Source organism: Scyliorhinus torazame, chromosome 2 (genome assembly GCF_047496885.1).
Source record: "Scyliorhinus torazame isolate Kashiwa2021f chromosome 2, sScyTor2.1, whole genome shotgun sequence".
Taxonomy (NCBI): Eukaryota; Metazoa; Chordata; class Chondrichthyes; order Carcharhiniformes; family Scyliorhinidae; genus Scyliorhinus; species Scyliorhinus torazame.
In genome coordinates, this window is record NC_092708.1 from 341,657,046 (window position 1) to 341,674,375 (window position 17,330).

Genomic DNA, 17,330 nt, shown 5'->3' on the forward strand with positions numbered 1-17,330 from the left:
GAGTGGATAGTCAGAGGCTTTTCCCCAGGGTAGAGGGGTCAATTATTGGGGGGCATAGGTTTAAGGTGCGAGGGGCAAAGTTTAGAGTAGATGTACGAGGCAAGTTTTAAAAAAAATATAAACACAGAGGTAGCGGGGTGCCTAGAACTCGCTGCCGGAGGAGGTGGTGGAAGCAGGGACGATAGTGACATTTAAGGGGCATCTTGACAAATACATGAATAGGATGGGAATAGAGGGATACGGACCCAGGAAGTGTAGAAGATTGTAGTTTAGTCGGGCAGCATGGTTGGCACAGGATTGGAGGGCCGAAGGGCCTGTTCCTGTGCTGTACTTTTCTTTGTTCTTTTGTTTGTAATCTCCAACCAGTGGAAATAGTTATCTACTCTGTCGTTCTCTGTTAATATCTTGAATACATCGATCAGATCGGCCCATAACCTTTTAAATTCTAGTGAAACAGGTCTAATTTGAGTACTCTCTCCTCGTAACTCAACCCTTCTAGTCCAGGTATCAATTTTTTTATTTTTATAAAACCTATGTTGCACTCCCTCTAAGGCCAAAATATCCTTCCTGAAGTGTGTTGCCCAGAACTGCTCACCACAATCCTCCAAATGGAGTCTAACCAGGGTTTTTTCTTTAATAGCTGCAGCATAACCCCGGTCCCAGTGTCTTTATATTCCAGTCCTCTAGATATAAAAGCTAGCATTCCATTAGCCTTTTGATTACTTTTTTGAATTTGTTCCTGGCATTAAGGACTTATGCACGTGAACCCCAAGTCTCCTTGGACATCCATCGTACCTAACCTCCTTCCATTTAAAAAGTACTCTGCACTATCCTTTTTAGGTCCAAAATGGATAACCTGACACTTGCTTACATTTAATGCCATCTGCCATAATTTTGCCCACTCACCTAGTCTATCAATATATCCTTGCAATTTTCTGCTATCATCAAGGCTACCTACAATGCCACCTAACTTTGTATCATCCTCAAATATAGATATATGACTCTCTATGCCATCATCCAAGTCAATGAATAGTGTGAATAATGGAGGCCTCAACACAGATCCTTTTGGCACACCACTAGTCACCGCCTGCCAATTAAGAGTAATTACCCATTGCTCCCACTCGGTTGCCTGCCACTCAACTAATTTCCTAACCATGTCAATAATCTGCCCTCAACTCTGTAGGCTTCCACTTTAGTTCAGTCTCATCAAGATCAACTAACATTGATCAATAGTTGCACTGACGCTGGTAGGTTTATGCCATTCACCAACATGAACACTGTACAGGCTTGAGGGCTTAAGTTCAATTCACATACAGGGAGAGCAGATCTTAACATTATAATTTCTGATCACTGAATGAGCACTTATGGCAGATTGCAGCTATCTGAGCAGGTGCAAGAATTATGAGACCAGGCAACAACATTTACATTAGAGTCTAAACCCATAACCATTGAGCTGAGTTTTCATACAAGCATACAGGTCGTCAGCGGTGGGAAAGGGAGTGAAAACTAAACAATTACTGTTGCAGACAAGCATATGGATAGGGGTGAGGGGGAGAGGGAGAAATGTTCTCAATCTCTCTTACAAAGCTGAAAGAAAAATACAACCATGAGTAAAGTTCCATTTAAGCTTAAAACCCATTCAAAGCATCACTAGATTCTGGTGTTGTGTCAATGGCATTAATTTGAACAGTCTGAAGTAGTAAAACTAACATCACTGAGCCTGCCAAAAACTGTCACGTATTTGATGAGCTTAATCATAAAATCATGGACCTGTTTACCAATTGTACCATAATGTTTTATTAGAACAAATCACATCAGAATATAGCGATATCTACAGTCACATGGTTTCACGACCGTGTTAAGCTGTGCATTAGAATTGGGCAAACTATTTCATGATTAACAAAGATTAAGCATGCCAACGAAAAGATCTAGTAAGCAGATTAAATTACCTTTACTGGCCTGAATCGCACAATTTTCTTTATTCTCGACATCAAATTACTGTTTGCAGTACTCAAGAGGGGGGGGGGGGGGGGTTTGGCAAACAGAATCTCTAAAGTAAATTAACAATGTTTGCTTTACAGGAGAAAATTCTATTAATATTTATTTTACTACACTCCTTCACATTTAACAGTGTAACACCAGTAGAAAATATCTATTGCATCGCAGACTGAGCGAAATATCAGTTAATGTGAACACCACATTAATAAGGATACCATCAATTTTATTGCAGATTCTCCAAATCCAACAAGCAGCCATGAAAACAGAATTACTTTGAAAAGAAAACACGGAGGTGGAAGGAGGATGGGACCTAATTAAACACGATAACCTGTATCTTGTATTCAAAAACATAAACTAGCTCTATTGAAGCAGGCTTTCAAACGGTCTTGCTATACTCACAAAATAGTAAATAATGACAAGATCAATGTGTGTATGAGATTTTACGCTCCGAAAATAATATGGTATAGAATTGCAGAATGCTACAGCATAGATGGTGGCAACAAATGAGCTGGTTCAGCTTTTAACCCCCTATATTTCCACAAGGAATTAACTTCTGTTATTTAAGAATACTGGGGAGAGGGCCCATGCTGTATGAAGAATTGACAAAAAACACTTATTTCTCTACAATAGTTGATAAGGTGAGCTAAAATGTTCCAATATTTGTCAGCTTCATTAGTTATGCCCAGTGAAGATATATCACATTTCTAACTTCCAAGATAGAGACATTTACTTTTAAAAAGTGGACAATTTCCTACAAAAAGAGGGCCGAAGTGACCGTTTGTGATTTCTGGACAAACAAGGATCAACTCCTCTCTGACCATGCTTCTGGAAAGTCATTGAAAATGAAATCTCAATGGGTGGAGAGAAGACAGATCACTTGTGAATTTACACCTTCTATTTCTTGGGTATTTAATAAAATTCTGGGCACAAAGAGACGTGGAGCAACTAGTTTATCACAAGCAGATGTGAAAAGCCTCCATTCATTCTCCTCTTTTGTAGCAGTGGCTCGAACTTCTAATTCTTTGTGGCCATATAATTTCTGATCAAGTGGTCATATGATCGAAACTAGACTTCCAGTATCAAATCATATAACTCGGAAGGACCAGCCAGAAACAGGTCAGTCTGGAAATCAACTGGACACAAGAAACACCATCCTCCAACAAGAAAGGAACCCAGCCTAATATAACAGTAAACTCAGGCAGTGAGAGAGGGCTAACTTGTCTTCACCAGACTTGGCCACAATTCTGTCTGGAAGCCCAGACTTTCAACTTCCATTCATCTCTAAATAACTGCAAGAGAACGTATCAAAGCCTGTAACACATACAACTTAAAGGGCTAATTTAAATTTGTAATTTACTTCTTGTTAGAACCTAAATGCATGCTTTTTACCTCTGGAATTCATCTTAGTGTATGCAAGCATTTGAGGAGTTGAATGTTATAGTTACATTTCAGGTTGTGTGTGAATAAACGTTCATCTTTTCTTCAGATTTAAACTTAACAGAAAACCTGGGCGGAATTTTGAGACTAAGTGCCATGGCTGGTGCAGGTTAGGTGGATTGGCCTTGCTAAAATTGCCCCTTAGTGTCCAAATATGTGTAGGTGCGGTGTGGTCACAGGGATCCGGCAGGGGAGTGGGCCTAGGTAGAGTGCTCTTGGGCAGCACGGTGGCACAGCGGTTAGCACTGCTGCTTCACATTGCCGAGGACCCAGGTTCGATCCTGGCCTACAATCGGTGTGGAGTTTGCACATTCTCACCGTGTCTGCGTGGGTCTCACCCCCACAACCCAAAGATGCGCAGGGTAGGTTAATTGGCCATGTTAAATTGCCCTTAATTGGGAAAAAAAAAGAATTGGGTACTCAAAATTTAAAAAAAGGTAGGTGCTCTTTCAAAGGGTTGGTGCAGACTTGATGGGCCTGGTCTCCTTCTGCACTGTAGGAATTCTCTGGTTCTATGGGTGCAAGAACATGGAAGTGTTTCTCGCTTCAGCAGCCATGGCAAATCTTCTAGTCCTGGCCTAATTAATTACACACCCAGACATTTCACGCGATATTCAGTGGCGGGACAGATCTGGATGGTGCATAAGTCCGCCGTCATGTCTGGGCGCCATATTTAAAAGGCATCCAACATTACTGGCCCACCATTGAAGACAGATGGTGGACCTCCTGAAAATCAAGATAGAAGTCCGGGAGCACTCGCTAAGACCGGAATACGGATCCTCTCCAGGACACTTGCAGATGTATCCCCAACCCACTATTGTGATGTTCCAGCATCAAGGCAGCCTCCATCCTGAACTTCGGAGGCAGCCCAGGCATTGTTCAGATGAGTTCCGACATCTGCATGCCATCTTTTTCAGAGTGTAAATTATGCTGGCCTGTTTCCTGCTGGCACCACGGAAAATCTGCTGAGGGGGGGCAGGGGAATGGGCCTTCATTTGCATCCAAATTAACAGGATGCACAGGAGGTTCGCTTCGGCCTCTGGCACGCACTGCTGGGGGCTTGGGAGAATTCCATTCCCGGTCTTGTGTCTATTGTTAAAGTCGCAGCACTTGAATGGTTTAAAACACTCCCTCCAAAATACGCAGCTTATTGTGGTAATCAAGGGGTGAGGAAAAATGGGAAAAGCCATCCCACCATTTCTCTCCTGCTCATGACATGTCGCACTCTGTGAAAAAAGGCTAAGTCTTTTAAAGAAAAATATGCAGCTAACAACCCTGGTATTTGCTTATGGGAAGATTGTAATTTGCCCAAGAAGCTGACTTTCCATATAAATTATGTAAGTAGTGCTTCAAAGGTTTGAAGTAAAATAGATGCATTAAGTGTTTCATACTTTCGAGATTTGGAAAGATCTTAATTTAACTATCAGAACTGTATAGTGTGGTGTGCAAAGGAAAATAAATGCAACTAAGCATAGTAGAAGCAAAGTCAGACATTAAGCATAATGTCTTATCTAATCCAGAACCAGGAAAATTCTCTGTCCAAGGATTAACTGGTTGCTGAGACATCAGGTTTGGAAACACAAACTAGAAGTAGTCTATTGGAAAATGATTGAAAGTCAAAGAGGGCAAAACATCTAACAAACATGTAACAAGGTGAATAAAGTGAGGGGTCAGCTAAGGAACCAATGTTCATTATGCAATGTCATTTCTGGTCTGACTGAAGATACTACATGGAGAAGTTTAAAGACCTTTATACAAACTGAAAAACAGGTGAGCAATGATCACCACTGACTACAACAAATGACTACAACGACTAACTTGTTGAAAGGAGTCACAAAAGCTTTACTAAAAAGTATGTGATGGAATACACTGGATGGCTAATCAAATGGTAGTCTTTTGGAAATGAAGCTGTGCTTTATCATCTCATTCTTGAAGGTTCAATGTCCTCTAACTTTGGTTATTGCTAACTTCCCTACCACAATTCTATGTTCCAAATATAAGGTAGATTTCATCGTGAATGCAGAGTACCAAGAACAGAAATGCAGAGTTCTTTTACCATTAACAGAAATACTTAACTTGGGCAGGTCAAGTAAGTTTAAAATAAATAGAACTGCCCTACATCAATATGTACAAAAATATATTATCGGTGATCCAAAGATTAAACTCTAAACTGGAGATATAGTTGACGCCACAAAGCAGAAGAACACATGAAACAGGGAAACAGGAGCAGAAAACTGGACAGGCCCACAAATCTGCTTCACAGTGATTAAACAGGACAACATAAAATAAATGGGTAAAATTTGTGAAGCAAAACATTTCAAAACACTGCAACATTAATGAATATTAATGATAATAAAGGCCAAGATCCATTTTGAAGTTAAAGATACCATGACATTGCATGTCATTCGGTCAAACATGGGCATTATCATCTCCCACCCTCTCTCAGCTGATGAATCAGTGGTCCCCCATGTTGAGCACCACTTGGAAGAAGCACGGAGGGTAGCAAAGATAGAGAACAAAGAACAATACAGCACAGGAACAGTCCCTTCAAGCATGTACCGGTCATGATACCACCCTTGGCCAAAACCCTCAGCACTTCCTTGTGCCGTATCCCTCTATACCAGTGTTTATCAAACTTTTTTTACCAACCTGCCAACCTTCGGGACACATGCTGGCCAACCTTCGCGTCCCACCATTTTCTCTTACCTTTAATGCGAGAGGCGAGCCTGCTTGGTCCTCATTTATTTGTTTGTTGCTGACAAAATGGAGGAATCGCAGTCTCGCCCAAAGCATGTGACGTCAAAATTTGGGTGGCGTGACCTGCTCACTGCCTCCCTTCAGGCAGGAAGATTACATAGAATTTTAAAAAAATCTTCTTGTGCATCTCAGATTGCGCAAATTCGCACGCAACAGCCGGCTTTTAACAATGCCGGTTGCGAGCAGCCTTCAAAATGACAGCAGCGACCATATAAAAAAATGAGGGCGCGCCGCGCATGCGTGCCCACTCATCGGTGCGCATGCGCTGAACTATGCCCAAGGATGAGCGGGCACGCATGCGCAATGCGCCCGCATTTTTTTAATATGGTCACTGCCATTATTTTGAAGGCCGCTCGCCGCCGGTATTGCTAAAAGCCAGCTGTTTGCGCATGAATTTGTGGAATCGCGAGCGCTGCGACGGACGGCTCCGCGACCCTCCCAACACCCATCCGTGGGTCGCTACTCCGACTTTGAAAATGCCTGCACTATACCCATCATATCCATGTATTTGTTGAGATGCCCTTTGAACGGCATTAATGTATCTGCTTCCGCAACCTCCCCTGGCAACGCATACCAGGCACTCACCACCCTCATGTAAAAAAAACCTGCCTCGCACATGTCCTCTAAACTTTGCCCCACGGACCTTAAACCTATGCCCCCTGGTGACTTAGCCCTCCACCCTGGGAAAGAGTGCCTGCCCATCCACGCCCCTCACAATCATGAGACCTCTATCAGGTCACCCCTCAACCTCCGTCATTCTAATGAAAACAGTCTAGAGTCTATTCGGCCTCTCCGCATAGCTAACATCCTCCAAGCAGGCAATATCCTGGTAAACCTCCTCTGCACCCTCTCCAAAGCCTCCACCATCCTTCTGGTAGTATGGCAACCAGAATTGTGCGCAATATTCCAAGTGCAGCATTACTAAGGTTCTATACAACTGTAGCATGACTCGCCAGTTTTTATACACGATGCCAATGAAGGCAAGTATTCTGTATGCTTTCTTGACTACCTTGTCCACTTGTGTTGCCACTTTCAACGATCTGTGGACCTGCATGCCCAGATTTCTCTTTTTATATTCCTAAGAGTTTTGCCATTTACGGTATATTTCCCCTCAATGTTAGACCTACCAAAATGCATTCTCACATTTGTCTGAATCAAACTCCATTTGCTATTTCTCTGCTCATGTCCTGCTGTATCCTCTGACAATCCTCAACACTATCTGCCCCTCCAACAACCTTGGTATCATCTGTGAACTTACTAATCAGACTAGCTACATTTTCGTCCAAATCGTTTTATGTATACAACAAACAACAGAGGCCCCAGCACAGATCCATGTGGAACACCACTAGTCACAACCTTCCATTCAGAAAAACACCCTTCTACTGCTACCCTTTGCCTTCGGTGACCGAGCCAGTTCTGTATCCATCTTACCACCTCACCTCAGATCCTGTGTGACTTCACCTTTTGTACCAGTCTACCATGAGGCACCTTGTCAAAGGCTCTACTGAAGACCATGTAAACAACATCCATCGCACTCCCCTCATCAATCATCTTTGACTCTTCAAAAAACTCGATCAAGTTAGCGACCTCCCCATGTCAATAAATAATGAGTCCATTTGTTTCCAAATGGGTATAAATCATGCCCCTGAGAATTCTCTCCAATAATTTATCTACTACCGACATGAGGCTCCCTGGCCTATAGTTTCCTGGATTATGCCTGCTACCTTTCTTTAATCAGCAGTACCACATCAACTATTCTCCAGTCCTCTGGGAATCTCACCTGTAGCCAATGAGGATACAAAGATGCCAGTTAAGGCCCCAGCAACTTTCCTCCCCTGCATTACTCAGTATTCTGGGATAAATGTCACCTGGTCCAGCAGACTCATCTACCTTAATGTCTTTTAAAAGACCCAATACCTCCTCTTTTTCGATGTCAACATGGCCCAGACACCCTTCCACAAAGTCTTTTTTTTTTTTTTTTTTGCAAGAATACACTGTGGATGGGGGACTTCAATGTCCATCACTAAGAGTGGCTCAGTTACACCATGACTAACCAGGCCCTGAAGGATTTAATAAAGACTGGACATGGAGCAGGTGATGAGAACAGAAACAAGGAGGAAAACCGAAGTGATCTCATTCCAACAGAGTTGTGCAGATCTATCAGCTCAAAACTGGACATCCTCTAAATATGATGTAGGCCTTCAGCAACAACAAAATTGTATTCAACCACAATCTGTAACCTCATGGTGCTATATATTTCTCTCTAGCATTGGCATCAAGCCTTCAAATCAACCTTGGTTCAATGAGAAGTGTAGGAAAGAATGCCAAGAGCAGCAGCAGGCAAACTTAAAAGAGGTGCCGAGCTGCAGAAGCTAAAATGCAAGACCCTATGAATACTAAACAGTAGAAGCAGCATGTATAGAAAGCAAAATATCCCATAACCAAAGTATCAAATAAATATCTGCAGACTTGCTACATTGAGTCGTGAATGACATTGGGCAATTAAACAACCAACAGGAGAAAGAGGTTTCACAAACATCCCCATCTTTAGTAATGGGAGTGTGCAGCATGACACTGCAAAGATAAGCCCTTACAACCATCTTCAGTCAGAACTGACAGGGTGGATTATTCATCTCAGTCTCCTCCCAAGATCCCCACCAGCATAGAGTCAATCTTCAGACAACATGGGTTGCATTTAGTTGAGGCAAAGCTGGCCCCAGAAGCCGTGTGTCATCTTTCCACGACACTGTATCAGTGTAATCAGGCACTTATCTGGCAGTGGTGGACCAGTAGGACAGAAATCCCACTGCCAAGAGCTGCCACCCAATCAGAGGCCCCCAGAGAACTGTGGGCAGGTATCACCAGTACTACAGTGAGACCTTCACCAGGGTTCGTCACTGGATCCTCAGAGATAGATAGTGGAGTGGGATGGGGCTCGCCAGGTTTGGGGGGGGGGGGGGGATATCACACGCAAAGATAGGATTTCAGTGGTTCCTCCTTTCCCGATACCATAAGAGGCCCCTTGGTAAGCCACTGGCAAACCCAGCAGGGTTTACATGGAGGCTCTCTGGCAGCATGGGAGACCCATGAGAGTCAACTAACTACTGAGCTACCATTAAATTCCAGTAAGCTCAGAACTTATAAGTGGCTCCTTAACTAGCTCAACTGTCTTCCTGCATCAGTGGTTGAAAATCGCACGTTGGTCTCATTCCGCTCTTCATTAAATGTAGGACTTTTCCTAGCCACCCATCTGATTCACCTGGCTCACCCACCATCTTGCCCACTCCAGCAAGTTCCAAACATTTCACATGTTATCAAGAAAGAACTGATGGCATTGAATATTACAAAGCCTATGGGCCCTGACAATATGCCAGCTGTAATCCTGAAGATTTGTGCACGAGAATTAGCCGTGTTCTTGGGCCATCACCATGAAGTGCCACTGTATCGCCTGAAGATCACTTCCATGCAGCCGGCACCAAGCATCCACAAAAATAGCTGGGGAAATTATGGCAAACCTTTAACAAAATGCACAGCTGACTTTTACTGAAAATGAAAAAAAAATGAAAAGTCGCTTATTGTCACGAGTAGTCTTCAATGAAGTTACTGTGAAAAGCCCCTAGTCGCCACATTCCGGCACCTGTTCGGGGAGGCTGGTACGGGAATCGTACTGAAATCTTAGCCTACATATTTTAGTTACTGTACTTTGTAAGTAACTGAATGTAGGTAAAAACAAAATTGTGACGATGGTGTCTTTGGTGTACAAATTATGATTATCATAGAATTTACCGTGCAGAAGGAGGCCATTTGGCCCATCGAGTCTGCACCGGCTCTTGGAAAGAATCACTAACTGCAAATTATGGAGTTCCACATTATTCTGTGCAGACAAGTTATCGCCCTTTCCAGTGGAGCACTAACAGCAAATGCTGACAGTTCTAGGCTGCAAACAAAAGATGGTACCTCAGGCAGTGCCGCACTCCTTCAGTACTGGAGTACTAACTTTGATTTTTGTGTTTAAGTCAGGAGTGGGACTTGACTCAGGGGCAAGTGTGCTATCAACTGATCCATAACTCTGCTCTTTGATGCATCGCCTCAACAATTGCCCCACTAAAAAGAAAATAGTTTCATCTTGCGTCTCCCATTATCTGTTTTGTGGGACCTTGCTATCTGAAAATTACCTAAAACAGTTAGCTATATAATAGTGATGGTACTTCAAAAAGCAACTGATCTTTAACATCCAAAGAGTTGTGATTAAACACTGCACAACTGACATTGTTAATGTTAAAATGCTTTAAAGGAATTGGTGAACATAATTAAAAGTGGGTTGCATTGCATCAATGGGCAGCATGGGTTTAATCAATCATTTCGCAGAGGTCTGATTGCAACTGTATCTACAACATGTCAGGAATGCTGGAATAGCAAACTCTAAAAATAAAACTGAAGGGAGGCCTAAACCATAGACAAAGGAGTCGTCATGGGTGGTGATTATTTGTTTCCATAGGTACCACGAGAAGGAGAAGGTCCCGGGTTGGGCAAAGCAGAAGCGGGAGGTGCAGTGAGCTATTTACCAGACTTAACCGCGGAATTGAGAAAGAGACAGTCGCCCTTTGGCCTAGTGAAAACAGCACTGTATAACAGCAGAATGCGGTTCAGTGTAGTGTACCCAGCTAAGTTGAGGGTGACCTACAACTCCAAATACTTTTATTTTGAGACGGTGGAAGTGGCAGAGGCGTTTGCGAAGGCAGAAGTGAGAAATGGGATAAAGGATTGGTCTTGGACTGAGAGAAGGGGTGGGGGAGGGGGGGGTGGAAGATTGTATATAGCTTCATTTTTTTTATTTCATGTTGTTCTATGTGTTAAATGAGGTGAAGTTGCCTGTTTGGATAAGGTTTTTTTTTTGCAATGATGGGTTTTTTTGGGTTTGTGATTTTGTTTCTTTTGTTTTCCTGGGACCGGGTGGGGGAGGGGCTTGGGGCCTCCACACTAGCTAGCTTAAGCTGGTTAGTGAATGGGAGTGTGGTGGGGAGGAGCCAGATAGAACAGGTTTCGATGGACCTAGGAGATGTGAAAAGTGGGGGGAGTGGACCAATACTGGGAGGTGTTTTCGAGAGGAAGCGAATGGGGAGGGGGGAGTTGGGGTTCAATGGTAACAATGGGACGGGGCGGGCCAAGCTCAGTGGGCAGGGCCGGGAGTTATGATGGTGGATAGGAGGGGGAAGAGAACCCCGGTCAGGATAGTTACGTGGAATGTGAGGGGTTTGTTGGAGGGAGGTTTTCAGGGTCCGGAGGTAGTGCATGGGAACTTGGAATCATTTTTGGGGTGGCAGACCGCCTTGGGCTGCAGGGGCAGATGTTTTAGCCTTCACCTAGCTGATTTTGCGGAGGCGGGTCCTGTTGGGGGTGAAGGTTAGCTTCTCCATCCTGTGACTCAGGACCTATTTGAAATTTTTTTTGGACTCTCGAGAAGGGGAAGTTTGGTCTGTCTATTGAGCAGGGTACGGTTTTGTGTTTGGGGGATTGTTCTTGTATTAGTTTTTTTTCTTTGGTTGTTTATTTGATGAAAATGTTGAAAATGAGGAGAATAAAAAGATTTAAAAAAATAAATAAGTTGAACGAACATAAATGGAAGCAAATGGCAAAATCTTACTACTGGATATGCCATCAGCGCTAAAATAATGAAGAGAGGAACTAGAGAAAAATAGAGCAGCAATACAAAATGGTTGTGATTTACCACGTACTTGTTTTTTTGCAATAATTTTGAATTTTGTGGGCATGTACGGAGAAGTAGGTGAGTTTACAATTTTCTAGCTTTGGCAACCAATGTGCCTTTTCTCAACTGACAGATAGCTGGGGGAATACTATCTGTATTTTGTGGGCATGGACGGAGAAGTAGGGGAGTTTACAATTTCCTAGCTTTCGCAACCAATGTCTTTTCTAAACTGACAGATAGATAGCTGGGTGAATACGATCTGTAACCAACAACATCTATAGGACAACATGAAAGAGATGTATTTTCATCAAATTAACATTATTGTGTGTCAGGCTTCTGAAGTCTACTGTTGCTCACTGCTTTAAGTAATGAAAGTTAAACTGAAAAGCTGCTCTTTGACTTATATTATGTATTTACAGGACAGTGACTATGCTGCAAGAATTAGCAGTCAGAGTAACCGATTCAGACCATTAAACAGCAAATGTGGTTTGACTTTTTTTTTTTTAAACAAAAGGCGAAACTGAAGTATCCCTTTCAGGAAATTGATTGCATTATTTATAACTGGTTACGCCATATACTAAAACGTTGCAACATAACTTCACAATTTGGAAGGTTATTAGTCAGTTTTGTGACAAAGTAAATTTGCTTAAGAGTGTTACAGGGTTTGTATTATGCCTCAAACTGGGCTTCAAAAATTATAATCAATAATTGAAGACGACAGCGCACCAGTGAGTGGAGTGCTTTTAGCCACATGTACCGTCCCATCAGAGTTTGTGTAGGGGGTCGGGATTGAAAGCACTAGCAACAGCGCCGCTCCCGATAGCCCCGGGGATGTACTCGGAGTCCGGTAATAATAGCTTCATTGAAGATTTGGAGGCAGTTTCGCCAACATTTCGGGTTGGGGGCAGGGTCAAGGGAAATGCCGATCCGGGGGGAACCACAGATTTGAGCCAGGGAGGTGGGATGGAAATTTTCGGAAATGGAAGGAGAAGGGGATTAAGACACTGAAAGATTTGTTTCTTAGGGGTTGGTTTGCAGGATTGAAGGAGCTGGAAGCGAAGTATGGGCAGGAGCAGGGGGAAATGTTTAGATATATGCAGGTTCGAGATTTTACCAGAAAGGAGATACAGAACTTCTCGGAGGAGCCGGCCTGGAGGAGGTGCTGACGACAGGGGGACTGGAGAAGGGGGTAGTGTCAGCGGTTTACAGAGCTATTTTGGAAGGAGGAGGAGGCACCATTGGAAGGATCAAAGCAAAGTGGGAGGAAGAGTTGGGACAGGCTATGGAGGAGGGGTTCTGGTGTGAGGTGCTCCGGAGAGTGAATGCCTCCACCTCGTGCGCGAGGTTGGGGCTAATACAGCTGAAGGTGGTATACAGAGCACATCTCACGAGGGCGAGTATGAGCCGATTATTTGAAGGAGTAGAAGTTGTGTGTGAACGTTGCGGGGGGGGCGCTAATCACGCTCATGTTTTGGTCCTGTCCAAAGCTAGGATTACTGGAAGGAGGTTTTTAGGGTAATTTCTAAAGTGGTGCATGTGAAACTGGACCCAGGCCCCGGGGTGGCCATATTCGGGGTGTCGGACCAGCCAGGGTTGGAAATGGGTGCGGAGGCAGATGTTGTAGCCTTCGCCTCGTTGATCGCCCGAAGGCGGATCCTGATGGGATGGAGGGCAGCCTCTCCACCCTGTGCCCTGGCGTGGGGACTTGTTGGAATTCTTGACTCTTGAGAAGGTTAAATTTGAACTGAGGGGAAGGATGGAGGGGTTCTACAATTCATGGGCATTATTCATCATGCACTTTCAAGAACTGGATAACATTGAACATTAGGTTTTTTTTTTGGGGGGGGGGGGGGGGAAGAGGCGGTGTGTGTTGATGGTGACTATAGGCGATTCCTTTGTGTTATTTGTTTATGTGAACATGCGGGCTACTGTTTGGGGTTTGATGGGAGGATGGGATCGTTGTTATTGATATGGGGATTGACATATTTGTTATTGATTATTGTTGGTGGGTGTAAATTTGGGAGAAAATGTGAAAAAGGAGAATACTGTCCCATCTATGGAAAAGTTTGATTTTCAGAAAACAAACTAAAACTTATTCAGATTGTTAGAACTCTTTCCCCAAACCTGTAAATTAATGTAAGCGTTGAAAACCAAAATCACCCACTTTTGAAGGTGACAGGGCAAGTTGATAAGGCAAATATAAACTCATCCAGAGTAAAAACAAATGTTTTACAGAGGGATAACAGTAACCTAAATTCAGGGTGCAGCCTGTCACTTTGCTCTTGTGGATTTATATTATTTGGTTACCTTACTACACTCGGATGGCCCTTATTATTTAATCATTCCTGTTTTTACCCCGCTCCAACTTTCTGCAATACACAGTTCAATAAGATGACTCCAAGTATTATACACATTATATCTCCATTCTAGTTCTGTAGTCAATGCTAGACTTGGATTTTGAGTTTCGTTTAATTTCTAACATGAATATCGAGTTTCGGATATGGAGTTTCAATATATTACTGACGATGTAATAAACTAAGCAGAACAATATTAGTCTTGAGTGCCAAATTCCCCAAAACATTTGGACTTTTACTTAAATTAGGAGTAAAGCAATAAATTAGACAAGTCACACTGAGTAAACGGTCCAACCCAAAACAAACAATATCAACTTTTGCTCAGCATACTTAAAGGTAAACAAGGGTCCCCTGGCGAAAGAGATTGATAAAAGCATGTTTTATTCAATGTACATTTTTAGCTGACTGCAACAGACATTGGGCAACAGCATATTGCCAGGAATGTATCAGCTAACGCTATGGATTTTCACGTGTAGCGCTGCTATTAATAGAGACAGGGATGATCAACGCAGGCAACTGTTCTCTCTCCTCCGCCCCCCCCCCCCCCCCCCCCCACTACATGGCGCGGGGAGGTGGGGTGAAGAGAGAGCTGGAAATGAGTTGACTTCCTCACAGTTTCAGAGAAAGGGGTTGAAGCGGCTGCGAAGGGAATCTTAGTCGGCCAGTGCCAGGAAAGGGAGGGAAGTGGCGAGGCTAAACGTCCCCTCCCAAACCTCCAGGCAGCACCGCTTTCTAATCTACTTTGGTCTGCCCTGACCTTGGGTCGGCGATTAGCAGAGACTGAGTGCTAAAGCCCATCACCCCCCCCCCCCCGAGCTGAGAGCCGCTGGACCCCCCCCCCCCACCAGAGACACCCATCCGACTCGAAGGGGATCCGCTCTGTAAATACGTGGCAACCGCTCAATGCACTGCCTTGCCCGGCGAGGCACGCTGCGCCTTGCCAGACGTTTTCAGCATGAAGAAGGCCGATCCCCTTTTTTTTTTGTTTGTTCGTTGGTGAATACATATTTGAAAAACAAACCACCCCTCACCTCCCAGGCATCCTGCCGCGAAATCCAATGCCATTTCTCCTGCTCACACTCAATGGAAGGATGGCGCCTCCTCGTTGATCGGGCTGCTCACCCCGGCCGGGCCTTTCTGTTTGGGGCTGTCGACTCAGTTTACACTTAATAATAATAAAAAGAAACAACAGTCGGCGGAATATTTACACAGCTTTAATGGTGAAGCACGTCCCGTCCTTCGACGCAGCTGGAATTCCACACAAGTCTTATTCCCCCCTGACTAACCGTATCAGCGCCGTTCCCCCTCACAGCCTCTTTTTTTTTTCTATTTCGAAACCTCCTGAAGGTGGTTTATATCCTTTTTTGGTTCAAGTATCACCCAATCAGCGCAGCCCGCGAGTGGACACTCCCCCCCCCGGCGACCCGCCCCTCGGCCCGGCACACCCCGACTCCCATTGGCTGGCTGCTGTGTCCCCCCCTCGTGCCCGGCCCACCCCGACTCCCATTGGCTGGCTTCTGTGCGTCCCCCCCCCCCCCCCCCGTGCCCGGCCCACCCCGACTCCCATTGGCTGGCTGCTGTCCCCCGCGCTCTGCCCGGCCCGAACGGCCAGCATCGGCCACTGACCCTCGAGCGGCCGCTTGTGCCTTTCGCGCGCGACATCCGCCCCCCCCCCCCCCCCGGACGGCAACCGTCACAGTTTAACGGACCGATCGAATCGAATGAAGCCGGCGGCTTACAAACCGACGCACGCCCTCATCCGAAGGCGGCCAGAGATCAACCCAATTGATTTTCTCTTTTTTTTTCAACGTTGCCGTTGAATTTGCAGCAAAAAAACCCCAGAAGACGCTGGACAATCTCCTCTCAGCGGGGCTGACAGCATCCGCGGGGAAAGAGAGAGAGAGAGAGCGCGGAGTTTCGAGGTTTTGAATTTGCAGCTTTGTTGCGGCCACATCATCACAACACTCCCCGCCTGGGAAATAAAAGCTTTCTTACGCCGAGCGCCTCAAGTCAATTCCGAAGATGAGTCAGACGGTCTCCAAACATTTGCTCTCTTGTTTTTCTCTCCCTTCAGATGCTGACAGACCTGCTCAGTTTATCCAGCCTTTCTGGTTTTATTACCTGATTGGCCTTGTGATTCATTGGCCCTTCTGCCTCTGAACAACTGAAACTGAACAACAGTTTCTGCCTCTCCTCTCTTGGGCAGTCTCTCAGCGTGGAGGGTGACTTGCTGCCACTCCGGAGAGGTGGGGCTGAACAGTCCAATCCTGGATCCGCAGACTCTGCCATCCGTTTGGCAGGTGGCGCTCTGGATTCTGCACTCCTCGGTGTACACTTGGCCTCCATGTGCTCCACCCTCCAATACTGGAGGTGATTGGCACCTTCGTGGGTGCTTTTTCTCCAGTTTATGCGTTCTGAGGCAAGTGGATTCCCACATGTCGGTGGAGATGTTGCATTTATTTAGAGAGGCTTTCAGTGTCCTGATAGTGTTTCCTCTGCCTCCTTGATGATCGCTTACCATTGCAGAGCTCAGAATTGAACACTTGTTTTGGGAGTCTTGTGTTGGGGGCATGTGAGCAACGTGGGAAGCCCATTGCAGCTGGTCAACCGTGACCAGTGCCTCGATACTGAGGATATTGGCCTGGGAGAGGCCACTCACATTGGTACGCCTATCCTGTCAGTGGATTTGCAGGATTTTGCAGAGACAGTGTTGATGTTATCCAAGGATTTGAGATGCATGTTGTTCATTGTCCATGTTTCTGATGCATAGGAGGCAGGGACCTCGGCTGCTCTGTAGACCATGAGCTTGGTGTTGGGTTTGAGGACTCAGTCTTCGAATACTTTGCTTCTCAGGCATCCGAAGACTGCAATGGCACATTGGAGTTTGTGTTGGATTTTGTCTTCAATGTCTACTCACACCGAGAGGAGGCTCCCAAGGTATGGGAAATGATCCACATTGTCCAAGGTCTCATCATGGATCTGATGGTTGGGGGGCAGTTTTATGTGGCAGGAGCGAGCTGGTAGAGAACCTTTGTTTTCCAGATGTTTAGTCTGAGGCCTATTCTCTCATATGCCTC

General features: G+C 44.9%; 1 protein-coding gene across 4 annotated transcripts in view; it reads right to left on the reverse strand.

Annotated features, from left to right (window-relative positions):
- slc25a29l (solute carrier family 25 member 29-like) overlaps window positions 1-16,496 on the reverse strand; it is a 41,302-nt gene extending 24,806 nt beyond the window's left edge. For 2 of the 4 annotated variants that reach the window (XM_072490595.1, XM_072490587.1), the window contains exon 1: window positions 15,285-15,583. In XM_072490595.1, the coding sequence (XP_072346696.1) occupies window positions 15,285-15,318 (34 nt within the window). In that variant the 5' untranslated portion in view covers window positions 15,319-15,583. Of the gene's footprint in view, window positions 1-15,284; window positions 15,644-16,374 lie in introns of those variants that run through there. The other 2 variants (XM_072490609.1, XM_072490604.1) reach the window with 2 other exon arrangements.
- Window positions 16,497-17,330: the final 834 nt, after the last annotated feature.